The sequence below is a fragment of the Notolepis coatsorum genome, assembly GCF_963971535.1.
Source record: "Notolepis coatsorum genome assembly, chromosome: 20".
Taxonomy (NCBI): domain Eukaryota; kingdom Metazoa; phylum Chordata; class Actinopteri; order Aulopiformes; family Paralepididae; genus Notolepis; species Notolepis coatsorum.
This window is the reverse complement of record NC_140184.1, coordinates 35,680,595-35,698,918: the sequence shown is the minus strand read 5'-3', so window position 1 is coordinate 35,698,918 and position 18,324 is coordinate 35,680,595. Positions and strand designations below refer to the sequence as shown.

The 18,324-nt window shown below is 41.8% G+C and overlaps 1 protein-coding gene across 1 annotated transcript in view; it reads right to left on the bottom strand.

Annotated features, from left to right (window-relative positions):
* neo1a (neogenin 1a) overlaps positions 1 to 18,324 on the bottom strand; it is a 360,480-nt gene that overhangs the window by 233,622 nt on the left and 108,534 nt on the right. The window contains 1 exon segment of the mRNA XM_084337101.1: positions 5,055 to 5,378. Coding sequence (XP_084193227.1) covers positions 5,055 to 5,378 — 324 coding nt within the window.

Sequence of the window (18,324 nt, the reverse complement as noted above, 5' to 3'; positions counted from 1 at the left end):
TCCCGAGTGTAGCAGGGACGGCGGAAAAGCGGTCAAAGCGGACTCCACACTAGTTCCATTCGTGAGGAAAGGGGGTGGGTTATATTGACAACGCTTGACAACAGAAGTTTAAACATAACTTCATATTTATTGGTTATTCGTTTCTGTATATCATCCACTTTCCATCTCCGTGTGTTAGACTCTTCCTGTTTACATTAGAGTGTGACGTCATCACCTACGGCAGCTTAGACGATCAAAACGCAAACCTAGAACAAAACCCGAGGGGGGGGGGGCTGGCTCCCTCGTTCGTTCTCGCCCCCTCTCTCTCTCTCTCGCTCTCTCTCTACATTCAATGATTTAAAGTAGCCAAACATTACAGACAGTATAAATACTAACTGGATAGTTGATGATAAACATTTAATTTCATTATCTGAAATATGCTATAAGCCATTATCCCTTTGTGTGTGATTATTATTTTCTCACAGTAGAGTGTGTGTGTATATATATATATATATATATATATATATATATATATATATATATATATATATATATATATATATATTATTTGTGTGTGTGTTTGGCTAAAATGGATAGAAAACACAGTACTGTGCAAAAAAAGGCACCCAAGAGTTTTTATATAAATGGTCTTAGATGTAAATAATTTTTTTTATTAGTGTGTCAGTAGACTACTCTTAGTACATTTTCATTAAATTATTTTTTAAAGCATCTTCATGGTTTAATAATGCAAACATATGTTGCAGGGACTTATTATAATCATCATATTGGCGTGACTGTATGCATCAAAGGGTTAAATCAAGCATTTTTAAGTGCTTTAGAGGAAATGTCAAAATATCGCGATATATATCGTGTATCGCGATATGGCCAAAAAATATCACGATATCATTTAGAGGCCATATCGCCCAGCCCTAGTGTGTGTGTGTGTGTGTGTGTGTGTGTGTGTGTGTGTGTGTGTGTGTGTGTGTGTGTGTGTGTGTTTCAGACTTGAGTGGAACAGCAGAAAGATTCCACCTGTTTCTGTCTCCGAGTCAGAAGTGATTAAATCTAACATCCCATAATAGTTTACCTTGGCATATTTCACTGGCTGTGAGACTGATGTTCAAGGGAACTCATCCTCGCATAGTGACCATATGAGTCCTGTCTGCATTAAACATGAATAATATGGCTTCTCTGACAGCAAATGAAGGATGGCCTGGCAGGACTGTCCGTCATACAGATCCAATGTGGTACCTTGATGCAGGCATCTGAGGCTGTCCTATAATAAGAAATAGTTAATTGAATAGACTAATCTATACTATATACTATTATGTACACAAGGACCTCTTTACATCTCGCACGTAAGATATATTCTTAATTGTTCTTCATTTAATAACACAGCGTGGGGAAAATAAGCATAAGTCAATGACCAATCAACTGACGACGTCTTAGTTGATTAAGAGCAAACGGACCGTTAATCGACAGAGGGGACACCTATAAAATGCAAAAAACACTAATGTTTTCTGAGGCTCACACACACACACCATCTGTATCTTCCTGTTCCACAGACACACAAAAAGCCAATGAAACACATTCTGGTAAGCTAGATGATATTGATGTGCTGAGACAACCTTAAGGTCAGTAGATTTCCCATGATGATCATCAGGTCAGCCTGTGTGATGGTCTAGGCTGGGGGTGGGGAAGCCACACACACACACACACACAAAGCCTGACACTAATTGTATTTCAATACCACCACTGCACCAATAAATTCTCTAATGGCATTTTGGCTAAAGGCAGAAAACATTCAGAGCTTGTGTTCAAATTGAAATCAAATGACAAATCTATTTAGAATCTATTAGACCGAGCACATGGTATGGTTTTTGAAGTACCCAATATAAAAAACATCTGGGAATGAATTTCCTTTTAATATTTCTCTGCTTATTATGGTATTCATGTGGAATGGCTCAACACAACTACTCCTACTCCACGACCGCAGAAACCAAAATGTGGTCCAGCTCTTGACAACATGCCTCATTAGCACATTGTTCCAACAGGTTGTCCTACTTCTAGTTATTCTGTCTCAAAAGTCTATGAACACTACGCAAAGTAGGAGACATGTTGTTGGTACACTTTGGAAATGTACAAACACAAACCATTATTTTTATCTGATAACGCTAAGGTAGCTGTATTCCAACACAACAAACATTTGTTTTCCTGGCTCACACACACATCCCGTGAATCCAGCTGCAGCGCAAGGTAAACAGGATGCCTCACAGGATTTCAGAGACTTCTGTTTGAGTGAGCTTTCTCTTTCAGTGTCAAAACAAGCACGTTTAGTGGATGTACGTTACTTGGTAACCAAATAAATATAAGAGGGAATTATTTTCAAAGGACATTATGACGGGATAGATTTGTGGCTCATAATGAACAAACAGGCCACTCATTTAGCCAAATGATCTACACACAATAATAATAATAATTATTATTATTATTATTATTTATAAAAAATTTATTATAATAATTATCCAAACTCTGAAATTGAGCTCTGAATGCAAATATACCGAACAAATTCCAACCCATTGGAACGTTCATGGCCAGCCCCCCATACTTGAGCTGTATAAAAGACTGTCGCCTCAGTCACTCACTCAGTGCTGGTGAGTGACGACAACTCCTGCGATCAAAAGAAGCCTCTCTCTCTGGCTTCACTCTGCCTTTCCACGGAGCACACAGTAATTGCATTCTGAGGCTCCTCTGCCTGTAAATTGAATTCCAGGGTGTGACTCGACTCCAAACACCTAATAATCCCACGCCACTCCGCGCTCCCACATGGCACAAGGTCACGCCGTAGACCTGACAACAACCACCAAATAGAGCCTTCACATGTATTTATCCAGCAGGGGCCTTGTGCATGTAAGGAACCAGACATCAGTGTTTATAGAAAATAGATTGCACTGTGTATAGTGAATACCTGAAGGACATAGGAAATAAGTTGTGAATGCAAGATAGAATAGCTTCACATCAATATTGTCATATGAAGGTGAACTTTAAAATGAGAAAACCCCTGACATGACTGAAATGGCTATTTGTTGAAAAGATTTATATAAAAACATATTTTTTTTTATCTTCACTTACATGCTACTGGGCTTTGACAATATTGATACTTGTTTTTCTATTATCTATTTGCTTTGACTGGAGTAAAAAGCCGGCATAATATATATTTAGGCCATTAAAATGTAGAAATAAATTATGCGTGTCATTCACTAAATTAGATTAAAGATTTCCAAGGGAAATCTTTGTAGAGTTTCTTACAGGGTTTTTCCTGCATAGATAATTTGAAGGAAGAAACTAGAACAACATTTAATCATTACACAACTCCACTGTTGCTTTGATTTTAATCAAATGCAATGACTGTAGTAGTCCAGCGTGGCGCTGCAGCTTTATCCAACTAATGTTGGTCTACAGAGGACAAAGAAGACCAAAAGGTCTCTGACTGAAACCCCAGTAGTGGAGATGCATGGCTCCGGAGGCATGCCAATGCTGGACAGTGCAATGAGCTCATTACAGGAAATAAACATTATAAATAAATAAACATTATTGTCTCTTGACCCGTTTGCTGCCTGTCTGAAGCTCCGATCAAAAAGCTGAAGCTGTGAAGTAAGCTAATGGCACTGCATCAACTATACTACTAGTATATTTTTACCACTCAATGTCCAAAAATCCGAACTATCCCTTTAACAATTTACTGACTACAACAACTAGCAAATGCCAGAAAACATGCATGCACAAATGGTGTTTAAACTATGAGGTATTACCTATTCCAGATCCAGGACAAACACTGCCAAGGTCATGAGAAATGTTGATGTCGTTTCCTTCACAAAAATGCAGAGATTTAGCCTTATTCAGACAGCAGCCATTTTGCTCTGATGTCATGCTCAGGTTCCCACGAACCTGGAAAGTCCCAACCTGAGCACGACATAAGAGCAAAATGGCCACCGTGTGGATTTAGTCAATTCAGCGGCCACAGGACAGCACTGTGTCCAGGGTTCTATTGACCAAGCAACAAAGTTGGTTGCAGAACGTTGGTCCCAGTCAGCGTCCAAGCAGTCGTCTACGTCTGTGACCTAACCTTGGTAATACAGGAGCCGTGCCCTCACCGTCTGTGACCTAACCTTGGTAATACAGGAGCCGTGCCCTCACCGTCTGTGACCTAACCTTGGTAATACAGGAGCCGTGCCCTCACCGTCTGTGACCTAACCTTGGTAATACAGGAGCCGTGCCCTCACCGTCTGTGACCTAACCTTGGTAATACAGGAGCCGTGCCCTCACCGTCTGTGACCTAACCTTGGTAATACAGGAGCCGTGCCCTCACCGTCTGTGACCTAACCTTGGTAATACAGGAGCCGTGCCCTCACCGTCTGTGACCTAACCTTGGTAATACAGGAGCCGTGCCCTCACCGTCTGTGACCTAACCTTGGTAATACAGGAGCCGTGCCCTTACCGCCTGTGACCCAACCTTGGTAATACAGGAGCCTAGGGCTGGGCGATATGGCCTAAAAATAAAATCCCTGATTATTAAAAATCCTATTTACGATTTTAATCGATTTTTTTCTCTTGAAAACTAGAAACGCCAAGGAAATCATTCAAATAACCTTTGTTTTTATTTGACACAAAATAATTATCAAACCAAGATGAATGTCCAAGATGAATGGGATTGAAGTGCAAACCTAACTTTTACCAATCTTCACTTAAAAAAATTATATATATATAATATAAAAGGTTACTCTTGATCAAACAAAGATGAATGTCCCTATTGGGATTAATAGTGCAATAACATGCTTTTTCACCAAACTTCACTTAAAACAAATAAAAGGTGCCTCTTGATCATCACACAAGAATGAATTTCCCTATTGGGATTAATAAAGTGCAAATCTAACTTTCACCAAACATCACTTTTTGTAAAATAAAAGATGACTCTTATTATTTTTTTTTTATTTTTTTTGAAAATCGATTAAAATGTTTCAAAATCATCCTAAATCATTCATTCGAATTAATCGATACAGGAGCCTTGCCCTTACCTGCCACGGAGAGGCGTGCGGTGCGGCTGGAGATGGAGCCCAGGCTGTCGATGGTGGCCACACACTGGTAGGTGCCCTCGTCCGGCTTGTTGTGTTTAGAATGCACCACCTGGGTGATGAGCAGCGAGCCGTCGGGCAGCACGTGCCGCCTCTCGTCCGACACCAGGCTCATGAAGGTGCCGTCCTTCTTCCACTCGACGCGTGCCGGCGTGGCCGCGTCGCTGTGCGCCGAGCAGTTGAGCAGCGCCACTGCGCCCCGCACTGCCAGCGTGTCCTGGGGTTCCAGCGTGAACCAGAAAGGGCTGAAGGGCGGTACTGCCGTGCCTGGAGAGCAACACAGAGAAGGAGAGGACAGGTTAGCTGGGTGGGTTCTAATCATACAACAGTAGATATAGTATGGTTGAATATGGCTGAAGGGCTGTGCTGCCATGCCTGGAGGGCAACACAGAGAGGACAGGTTAGCTGGGTGGGTTATACATATTATATATACACACACACACTCTCTCAGTCACACAGTGGCATTGACCCCTCTAAGGGCTTGTGTCCACAGCGGACGTTTTACGAGTTGCCAGCTCCTTTCTGTCATTAATTTCTATGCTACAGACGCGACAGGCGCGCTCCTTTTCCCAGCGCCGCGCCTCGCGTTTTACCGCTCTCGGCGGCAGCGTTTTTGGGCGGAGCGCTCCCAGCGCCTAAAGTTGAAACTAGTTCAACTTTTGGAAAGGAGCGCGCTCATCAAGGTAACTTTTTTCGACCGACCAATCAACATCGAGCAAGTGGCGGAGCCGCGGCAGTCGCGAGACTCAGGAAAACGCTCTGAGCTTTTTCAAAGCGGTCCGTCTTGAAAAAACGTCCGCTGTGGACACAAGCCCTATCAATGCTCTATGTCTATGACAAACGGATCAAAAGATACAAAAGGGGCGGGACTTAATCATAGGGGGCGGGGCAAACCTAGACCAATGAAAGCGGATCTCCCCACTCAGTCCAACGACCCCTCTTGCAAATCTCTACGACAAACAGTTCAAAAGAAACCTAAAAGTGGGCGGGGTTTACGCATAGGGGGCAGGGCAAACAAACTAATGAACGAGGGTATAACCACTGAGTCCAACAGCGCTACCCACAAGTCTCTATAACAAACGGTTCATGAGATAAGGAAAGGGGGCATGGGCATGGCTTCAGAATGGGAGGGCATGGTTAGCCTAGGCCGATGAATGTAGAAGTCTGTACCGAGTTGATTGACACCTCCCATAAGTCTCTACGATGGGGTGTGGCCTATACATAGGGGCATGGCTTAAAATGGGGCATGGTTAACCTATACCAATAAATGTAGAAGTCTGTACCGAGTTGATTGACACCTTCCATAAGCGTGTGTTTTTTTTTCCATGTGAAAGTGCAAGAGGTTCATCCATGTGCCTGTCCCTTAGGTTTTTTTTAATATTTTTTAAGTGCATGAAACCACAATGCCAGCCTTAATTTATTCAAATCCTAACTGAAACACATCCATCCTCAATGTATTTCTTTTTTTTTGTATCCTCTTTTTCTCCGCCTGATTTTTCTGTGCTTTTCCTCCCATCCCAATTGAGTCATTATGCCAATTTCCCCCCTCCCCTACCTGGTCGTTGTGCACATGTGCCCCCTACTGGTCGGTCAAGGGAGCCCTGAGGTCTACCACATGCTTCCTCCAACACATGCAGAGACAGCCAGCGGCTCTCTTTTCACCTGACAGCGCGAACTCTCATTGGTGAAGTGTAACGCGTGGGAGGTCACGCTGCCGTCACCACTTCCTGTCTTTTGCTGTGCAGGCGACCCTGACCTGACCTGTAGGAGTCGCTGTCCACAACGCCAGATTACCACCCCATCGACTTCCCTCCCGCTAACTCAGCCAAACGAGTTAGTATGACGGCTGGCCCAAGCCGGAGGCAATGCTGACACCCGGATTCTGGCAAAATTGCCAGTTTTTCCAAAATCGTGTGGTAGTTTCAATTTAAATTACAAATTTGGCTTCTCACGATCATGAAACCAAAATAAGAGAGATTAAACTATTATTGTGCCGCATGCCATGTTGCTCTCATTGTGTCTTGTGTTGTAAATGCAGCACACCCTTCCTTCACAGCGGTGCGCTCCCCCCAAGCCCAAATAGTAGTTTCATCTCATGTTGAGAGGGAGGAGGGAGCCACGGTGCATTTCTCCAGTTATTTAGAAACTTCTTTGGTAACTTGTAGAAGATGACAGAAAGGCAGCCTTTGGTCGAGAAGAAAGGTAAAACAAATTCCGTTGTCGTCATGTTCTCAAATCAATGAGTAATCATGCTCAATAATCCTGATTTCAATACCAATCAAAATAATCAGGATTATGATTGTTGCCATAATCGAGCAGCCCTACAAAAAGTAATAGCAACTGGAGTTGGAGCAGGCCGGTCGTTTTGACACCTTACTGTGTGTGGTCACTGTGGTGCAAAAGCTCTGGGAGTAGCGTCCCAAAAAACAGGAAGAGTAAAGAATATACAGTAGATTACAGTAGTGTGGTTGTGACACTAATTATCAGTTTTGCAGAGGTGGGCAGAGCTAGAGAAATCATTAAGTGGGTCTGAAGCTATTTTAATAATGCAACGAGTGGTGTAAAATAAGTGACTGAATGTTAAATGCAGTTTAAAATATGCCTATTCCGTTAAGGAAATGGCACGTCTCCAGAGCGAGCGAGCGAGCAAGAGCGAGAGAGACCAAGTGAGTGAACAGGAGAGAGAGATTGAGAGAGACCAAGTGAGAGAGCAGGAGTTGTGTCTGTGGTTCAGCTATTTAACTTCTAGGGGGTCATTTCTCCATCTGGGAGCCGGGGGTACCAGATCCCGAGTGGCAGATCTAAAGAGAGAAGTAATGAAATGTGTAGTATCGAATCTTCACTGGCCTCACGATTCGATTACGATTCAGCTGTCCACGATTTGATTCTACAATGCATCTCAATAATATATTACATCCTCAATTTTATAATCTATATTACGGCACATGGCTACTTTTTCATCAATTAATACAAGCAGTCAGATACATTAACTTTTATTTAGAAAGTTATTCAATCAGAATGTAAAAATAAATGTCTTTACTAGTGTTGCATGATACAGATACTAGAAAGGTATCTCGATACCCAGCTGTTAAAAACGGTTCAATACTATTTTTATTAGTATCGGTATTAGTATCAATACTTTTAGAATAGCCTGATGCTGTATTTTCTATGAGTTGAGTGGATGCATGACCAGAGCACTAGCTTTAATAATACAATAATAATATATTGAATTTGTAGGGCACTTTATAGTTGTGGAGCAAATCCCAAAGCGCTACATTGTAAAATAACACAAAAGCTAGCAAGAGACATTTATTTGAATTTTTTATAAATCGATTATGTTCCGTCACTGCATTGATGCAGAATCGCCCACGTCCGCATCGCATCTTAGAATCAATACATTTCCACAGCCCTAGTATCCATCACAGTGGTAATGCAGCTGTTCCTTCCTCTCTGCAGTCAATGAACTTAGAAGTGCAAACAATTGCATAATGGGTTGACTGCTGCAGAGAATCACTACGCACTGCAAACACACACATTTGCAAGCTATGGGAAGGAAACATGGTAGTCTCACTCAGCCTCCCACTGACATACCGGTATAGGCTATCCCGAGTTCAGGACTGATATTTCTCCATTCCAATCCATTTAATGGACATGACTAGAGTAGGAACAGGAAAGACAGTGTGTCCTCAATCTGTCCTTTCAGTGTTAGACATTAGACACCTCTGTGACTCTGGGCAGAATATCCAGGCCAGACCCCTTGTTCAGAAAGGAGAATCTGGCAGCAGTCTGCTGTTGTTTTAAGTCCTCTTGTGACTCTTATAGTGGTGCTGGAATGGTATAATATAGCTATATATAATATATAGTATAGGGGTATAATATAGTAGCACCTTTCACAGCATGGTTGACCTGAGCTCAGTGTTTATAGCTTATAGTTATAGTTTATCTGCTGCGAGAGACACAAGACGTCAACTTATTCCAACTCTTTTTCTCACTTGCCCCCTGCCCCTCCCACTAACTCCAAGAGTTCAGACATCTTTTCTTTGAAAAAAAAAACCTTTGGGCAGAAGTATATGTGAAAATAAAATGAGCTGTAAGGTCTGGAGGAAAAACATTACGACATCCTAATAAGGCTACCTGTTTTATTATGACAAAGAATTATAGGCTAAACATTTTCCACCTAAAAAGGAGCACTAAAAACAATGCTGATTTATTTTGCACATAATCTCACACACATCCCAAAACTCTCATCAGTTTTAGATTAGATTCAAATGTATTGTCATTATAAAGTACAGTACAACAAAAATAAGTTTGGCATCCAACCAGAATGCAAATGTAACAGTAAAGTGCAATAGTAATATACAATATACACAGGTGATTAAACTGGGTATAAAATATTAACAGAGTTGTAGTATTAATATGTACAGTGATACAGGCATGAAGACATTAAGTCATAGATACTGGTCAGCAGCGTAACTAGTAAGAGTAGGCAAGGTATATACAGTATCTACAGATATGTAAGAAGGATTATATGCAAGTATGTACAGACAGATGTGGATATATATATACATACACAGTACAGCATTATTCTACATGCTATCATACAGAGTTATATGGATTATATGCAGTTGAGTTTTTGGATGTGTGTGAGATTAGATAAAGCAGCCTTGTTTTTTGGCGAAGTGCCCCTTTAATACGGAGCAGGGAGAGTGTGAGAAAAGACTGGCTTTAAATATTGCTTAAGCTGTAGCAGGTGGCCGATTTCAGGAAATCAATCAATCGAAATGTGGCAAGTATCTATATTGGGCAGAGGGTGACAACAGAGGCATGTGTATGTCGCTGGCAGTGTGTGCGACAGATGGAGAGAGACCAGTGTGGAGCAGCGGCGAGGGAGATCCACTCCTGCAGGCCACAGGCTCCATCGCACACTTAATCATCTCTGCCTTACGCTGCTGCTACACCAAAGGGGGAGAGGCAGGGATGTTCTAGGTCCAAATAGACCCCGTTTCCAGCCGAGATGGCCGTATTCTCTCTCGCTCCCCGGGCTAAAGGAGGATTCTGGGTGCAGGCCCTGCGGCTTCCTACTGGAGCCAAAAGACCAGTAGGGGAGAGAGTAGGGGAGAGCTGAGCAACAAGCACTCTGTAGGGCAAAATGGCTGACCATCTGTTTTCAAGAACAGACACAACATCCCATGTCAGCAGGGCGAAGCAGAGCAGGGCAGGGCAGACACAAGTGGATGGAGGGCGGGGGTAGCCCTGCAGTCTCTCTCATTCACTACTACTACTACAGGCCGTCATCCATCTCCTGGCCTACACTCTGGTAATGCCAGCAGTTGGGAGGCATGGCACACAATGAGACACACGGACGGACGGACAGACAGACAGACAGACAGACAGACAGACAGACAGACAGACAGACAGACAGACAGACAGACAGACAGACAGACAGACAGACAGACAGACAGACAGACAGACAGACAGACAGACAAGCACACGCTCAGGAGATAAATGCAGCTATCTATTTTCGTATTCAAACAGCAGCCACTTCACAGCATTGTTTAGATAGTTCCGTTGGAAGACCAAACTGGCTGCCATGTGCTACCAATGTGAAGCTCTAATCAACACTACGCTTCAAGAGTTGGAGAGGAATTCAGGTAACAACACTGTGTGTAGTGTCTGCTCTTAAAATAATGATTTGTAAAGTAAGGCCATGTTCACAGAGGCCATGCAGACCAAACAAATGCTCTAGTAAATAAATACAAGACGAACGTTTTAGAAATTATATTATATGGATGTTTCCAACAAGCTATCCATTCCACTCTCAACAGTGAAGTCCAGCGTTTTTTCTTTTTGTTTGTACTGTGCATGTGTGTTTGCCAAGAATCCAGGTTTAGGCCGATTTCCTTTGAGTGGATAAAACTAGCCCAGTGTTTTGATAAATGAAGTGGTGAGGGCAAGTAAACAAACTCATCTTTTAACTTCTGCCCACTTCTACACTCTTAGTTGGACCCAGGCCCGGACTGGCCATCGGGAGCACCGGGAGTTTTCCCGGTGGCCTGGCCTGCACAGATTAAAAAAAAAATTATATATAAAAAAAATATATATATATAATTTTTTTTTTGCCATGCCATTGTTTCTAGTTGTGGCGGCGGCGCGGCGCGATAGTTAGATAACCTAGATGGGTGGGGAACAACCAGGATTTCACTGTCTGCGACAGAGTTGGAGAACTATCTGACTCTCTCTCTCACACACACAATGGAGCCGTGCTGCCACTTGTGATTGGTGGAGGCGGGACCAGGCGATACAACTGATTGACAGCGGAGGCGGCGAATGGAATGGCAGACGGCACTCAGATGCAGAATAACAGCCAGGCAATGAGCCAGGTAGTGAGGGACTCGGGAGAGATACAGTAGAGCGAAAGTCAATTAACGTTGATGTCAAGATGGACAGTGGAAGAAAGAGAAAGGGTGGAGGAGAGAGGGATAAAACAAAGAAAAAGAAAGGCCCTTACAGGAGAGAGTGGTTAACTGTATTATAATAGTAAATAGAAAAATATGTTGTGCTCTTGCTTTTTTCTTTTTGAAGGTGGAGAGAGTAGCATTGCTAGTGCCACAACAGTTTTATTTGAGGTCCATAACAGTACATTGTACTAAGCAATTGTTGGCTCATTAGTTTGTGATTCACATGCACTAAAATTCACCAGAATGCAGGAAATTAAGTCTTTGTAACAAAATATTTCCTGGTGGGGGACCCCCCGCTTAAAAAGTGGCCTGACTGGGGCTATATTTCGCGCTATATCTCCCGGTATGAATTATTTCCCCAGTCCGGCCCTGGTTGGACCCACAACAAAGCAAAGCCAGACTCTCTGTATGTTGTCTCTCAAGTTAAGCCATAAGCAATTTCCCCAAAAGAGCGGTTATACCCAGAAATCCAGTGCTTTGGGTTTCATTAAAGGTTAATGCGCCCAAATATTGATGGAAGAACATTAGAGGCACACATCTGACAAAAGATGAAACAACATTTTCTGCATGCCTATGAATATCTACCAAGATGGAGCTCTTACAACATAAAAGCATGCATGTGTGTTGATATACTGAATTAATGTTTTAACAATGTAGCAGGCTTTTCCTCAACAGGGAGGGAGGGGTCTAGAGACACAGTATGACATGACCAGAATAGATATTTGGACGGGAGAGAAGACAGGTCTATATTAGAGAAGATACTGTGAGGCTATATAGGTCAAAAACGTATCTAAGGACACAGTCAAGGACTACATCCAGGCCAGGGCCAAGGAGGACCTCCAGTAGATACACGGACTACATCCAGGCCAGGGCCAAGGAGGACCTCCAGTAGATACACGGACTACATCCAGGCCAGGGCCAAGGAGGACCTCCAGTAGATACAAGGACTACATCCAGGCCAGGGCCAAGGAGGACCTCCAGTAGATACACGGACTACATCCAGGCCAGGGCCAAGGAGGACCTCCAGTAGATACACGGACTACATCCAGGCCAGGGCCAAGGAGGACCTCCAGTAGATACACGGACTACATCCAGGCCAGGGCCAAGGAGGACCTCCAGTAGATACATGGACTACATCCAGGCCAGGGCCAAGGAGGACCTCCAGTAGATACATGGACTACATCCAGGCCAGGGCCAAGGAGGACCTCCAGTAGATACACGGACTACATCCAGGCCAGGGCCAAGGAGGACCTCCTGTAGATACAAGTAGAGCCTCAATTCCCATGAGGGAATTGGCATAACGACTAAATTGGGGAGAAGAGTGAAAAACAGTTCTAATGACAATATTGGTCAAATAAACTGCACTGAAGCATATGATCATGGCATCCAACGAGGAAGACTGTGGCCAACATGAAGAGAGCCATACTGAACGACAGATATACAGCACTGGACCCCACGTTTCAAACTCTGCCCCACCTTAGATGTGTGTGTGCGTGCGTGCGTGCGTGTGTGTGTGTTCAGGTATAGGTTGTGTGAGAGACAGAAAGAGAGTGTGCAGGGCTTGCCTCTATTGTTTTTGTGAAAACAAGATGAGACCTTATATTTATGTTACGTTTCTTCTACCTCTTCTGTTAACAGACCCATTTCACTGTGGATGAAACCGAAGAGATGCGTGTACCACCAGCCCCACGCATGCAGCAGGACATGCATGGTGACCTGACTGACAGACACAGAACAACCTCCTCCTCTCAGGAAGACGGCACTGCAAGATCTCCTTCAGGGACTCTGTGGCAGCATGGCCCAATAGTGGGGCAGAAGCCAAATTTATACAGTAAAGACACTATTTCACTAGCTGTCCTGTGGTGCAAAAGTGGTGGCAAGAAAGTGCAAAGTGCTTGATCTTACACACTGCTTTCCCCTCTGACCCAAGCACACCTCTCTGCCCCAGCAACATCTGTAACTAGTGAGTTTTCTTCTACTGCGAAATTTTTTCATTAATCTTTAAGGCGAGACACCGCAGGTGAATAGAAAATAAAAAATATTTGAATAGATATCACTATGAAACTTTCCCAGTCTGTTATGTACATAACAACTTAGAAAAAATGTATTGCAAGTTTTCTGAGATCTTATGTTTATATATGCAAAATAGGCGTTACCTAATTAAATATGCACTAATTTGCATATGACGTTTGAGTATAAATACCAACATTGGATGATGCCAGATTTAAAAAAAAATGCATTATGTTGACACATAACAGTGAACTTTGTCCAGAGGGGATTGTGGATATGTCTTTTTATCATCCCATAAATCAAGAAATGCTGTCTACAGTAGTCATAAAAAATCAATTTGCCAGGTTTTTTGGTCTAAATGTACTATAAATCAGGCTATGAATGATATATCAACAAACGCCTCTGGACAAAGATGCAGGGTATATATAGGAAGAAATGTGGAAAGTATGGTGTGTGTAGGTGCTATGGAAATGGTACATTTATACCCAAGTGTGTAAGAAAACCGCATAAAAACTCATTTTTGGGAAAACTGTATTGTAAAATGCCATAGTTTTTTTTAAACAACTATTTACAAACACAATACCTAATCAAACCATTACTAATAGACAACCTAAACACATGCCTGATAATAATAATAATAATAATAATAATAATAAATAATAATAATAATAATAATAATAATAATAATAATAATAATAATAATAATAATAATAATGTTATTGAACTGAACAGAACTACACACAGGCTACAAACAGTGTAGTACCCCCTAATAGGCAAAACAAATATTGAATACATATCACTATGAAACTTTCCCAGTTTGTTATGTACATATAAACTAAGAAAGAATATATAGCAAGTTTTCGGAATTTTATGTTTTATATGCAAATGAGGCACTTCCCCATTAAATGTGCACATTTTTGGATGCAATCAGGCAAAATTAAGTAAAATAAAGAACTAAATGTGTGTTATTGACATTTTATTATCACTAGTTTCATAGAAGACATGTTTAGGAAGCAAAATATAACAAAATATCAAAATCAACCAAAAGATTTATATTTGCCTATTCACCTGACCTGACCTCGCCTTAAATTAAATTATTTTGCTAAATATCTTGAATCGTTAACACCCCTACAAATCATAATCTAGCTCAAAGTTAAAGGAACACAGCAACTGTTTGGTAAATTAGCTTATTTGCCATCTACCCTGGAGTTAGACAAGCAGATACATACCCTTTTTTGTCTCTGTGCATGCATTAGGCTTAGGGAACAGCCGCACGGTTAGCCTAGCTTAGCGGCATTCACTGGAAGTAGGTGTGCCAGTGTAGCCTAGTTCCCAACAGTCACGAAATACACTCCAAATACAAGTTCAAAACTTTCCTGTAAACATGTTGTGAACTTGTGACCCGTGTATTTACCTCGTGGAGAATTTTTTTGACATTTTTGTCATCTAAGCAGATATATACTATATGGGAGCAGTGATTTCATCACCTCAAAAGCGCTGTTGTTTTTTGAAAAAAGCTAGGCTAACCTAATGCATGCACAGAGAAGAAAAGGGTTTGTATCCGCTTGTCTAACTCCAGGGTAGATGGCAAATAAGCTAATATCCCAAAAAGTTGGCGTGTTCCTTTAAGTAAAAGTGACAAAAGTATTTTAGCCAAGAAAGGCCGGCGTAAAACTTTCAGTTAAAATAGAAAGAAAAGTTCTATACTCTGGGAACTAACCAGACAGATTAGTGTAATCAGGCATAGCGAGAATCCCCATGGAATACCTGAGGCACAGGGAGATAGTGCAGCCTAATTAAACTCTTCAGCGACAGAAAACTCAACAGCACATTTCTCCCTGTCTTTACAGTGCGGGTAAGATATCAACCCACAATGTTAGAACACCCAGAGCACTCATGAGCTGGCATGAACAACAAAACAGGATTTTGTCTCCCATTTAGAAACAAGGTTTTTAATCTACTGATCAATAACTGCATGGCTCCAGATGATTTAGCCTACTTCTTAACTAGGGCTACAACAACTAATCAACAACTAAATAAATTGTAAAAGATTGTTGGCAACTATTTTTATAATAGAGTAGTTGGGTCCATGTTATGATGCACATCCATGGCCTGTTGTTGAAGCCATTTGATGTACGGCAAAGCCTATTTTTACAACAAATGTTTTTTGTTTTATAACCATCAATTTGCAAGTTGTTTGAAAGTATTGTACAAGATGAGGAATACAGTTGTATGCATACAGTTCTGAATTATTTTCTTTTAATTAGATTAATCGATTAATCAAAGAAATAATCAACAGATTAATCAATTATCAAAATAGTTGTAAGTTGCAGCCCTATTGTTATTAACACAAAGCAAAATCAGTTTATTCTCAGAATACCAAAGAGAAAAAACAAGTGTACACATGCAGTCATGGCATACACACACACCCTGCACAAAACGTATGCAAATTAATACAGTGTCTTAATGCCAAGTTGTTATTATTTGGTACTGAAACAGTGCTGGCTTTCATTTCAGACCAGAAAAATTGGGGCTGGAGTGCCTGTGGGTAGATGAAGGGGGTGTTAGAAACCACATTACAGTCAGAGAAATCTAATCTATTTGGGCCTAGCAGTGTCCAACCCTCCTCCCAACAACAACCCCTCTTTTGTCTTTGAGAAATAAGGACCACAGCACCAGGCGAGCAGTGGGAATGGGAGAGCAAGGGGCTAGAAAATGAGGTTGTCTGCTTGATGAGAATAGGTTTTTACCTCTGTCCCAACTCTTCCAAAATCCACTTTGCTCTGCAGTCAAAGAGGGTTTGGTAGACAAGCTCATGGCTGTGGCCTGATATGCTCCCTGGCTCTCGCCTCGTCTCTCCCTCACTCCGGGAGTATGTGCTACATTCCACAGCTTTAACCTGTGCTAAAAAATATGCTTTCAGAGACATTACAGAGCTTGTAGTCAAGGTGTGTGTGTAGTGATGCACGATATATCGGCCGCCGATATAATATCGGCCGATATGGCAGTTTTTTTTACACATCGGTATCGGTCCGATATCAAGATAGGACCGATATTAAAAAAAAATAAAAAATCTTTTTACATGTTTTGGCCTTAAATACTGGTAGTTTCAAAATATCAGTAATTTCTGAAAATAAATTACAAAGGTAAAAAAATTATGCGTTTTGGAAAATAGCTCTTTATTTGATTATCATAAAAAAGTGTTTTCTATACAGAGATATCGACATCGGTAAATATCGGTATCGGCCAGAACAGCAATATTAATATCGGTTATCGGTATCGGCCACAATTTTCACATCGGTGCATCACTATGTGTGTGTATGTGTGTTTTGAGAGTTAGTGTTTAGCTTTTTGGTTGGGTGTTTGCCAAGCCAAGAAGGACTTTATTTGTCTGTCCAAAATGTCAGGTCTGTCAGCTAAAACTTTGCTCCACTGAAAAGATGTTTCGATCAAGTCTATTAGAGTCTATTCAATTTTAGTTTATAATATGATCCAAACTCAAGTGATTACCAATGAATGTTTCGGTGCCAAAAGTAAATGACCAGAAAGACAATTTACATGTCAGTGGCCTTCTGTCTGCCGAGAACAAATCACAATTGTTTAGAATAGGGCTGTCCAAAAATATAGGGTCGTGGGCCAAATTAGACCGTCCAAAACATAATTTTGGCCCTCTAAAGAGTTCCAGAGAATTATTAGATTCTGCATTTGGTCTATTTTGATGCAATTTAACCATTTGAGAAGGGATTTTTATACTAACTTGACCATTACAAGGTACGAACACAACAATGACACTAGACCTAAGACACTGTTATTTGTAGTTACATTGGTTAAATGATGAATGTTTCACATTATTTGGCCCACGGACCACCATCCATGTTACATTCAGACCGCCTAAAAGTTGCATCTCACAGAGTCATGTTTAATGCCCCAGAAAAAGCAGTAGGAAGGGTGGGGGGGGGGGGGGGGGGTCCTTCTCTCCACACAAAGACCCACTGTTCTCCACTTGCCCCAGCAGGAAGCCTGCTCCCCCATCACCTCGTCGTCAAAGGGCAGCCCTATTGACCAGACCCCTAACGGAGCAGCTCTCGAGACTCAACAGATCACCCTCAACACTCTGAAAACACACATTTACAACAACAGGGGCTCTGACTTGTAGGCGAGGATATTCTGTACAAGCTAGAAACAGTCGATTCACTTTGCTGACACTGTACAGATGTGTATTTCAGCGGCTTAGGTGCACTGTGGGTCATTAGGAGTAAAGAAGAAAAAGAAATTCTCACATTTACTCAAACGCTTTCGTTTGAGTGGCATTTCTATCCTAGTGTCTTTGTCCACGGGGAAAAGAAGAGGGCTGGTTCTTATTGCTTTATTGAATCCCTGAGTAATATGACCTTCTACTAAATGAAAATAATTTTCTAACAGGAAAGCTGGAGGAATGTAGATGTGAAATATGCCACTCATGAGTAAAGAGAGTGAGGACAACCTTCTGTAACTATACATGCGCTGTTGGTGGCCGAGAGAGCAGGGGATATCCCTAAGATGGGCCAAATTCTCAATGATGCCTTTTGACCATGCTCCTAATCTGATGACATGGTACGGCCTACCAATTGGCTTTATACAACTTTTACAAATGGTGGTCACTAGATGCCACACATGAGGTTTAGAGAGAAGCATGTGAACAGCCTAAGAGGACATAATGTCACTTTCTGAAATTTGATTGGATCTGGTAGTCATCTATTTTGTTA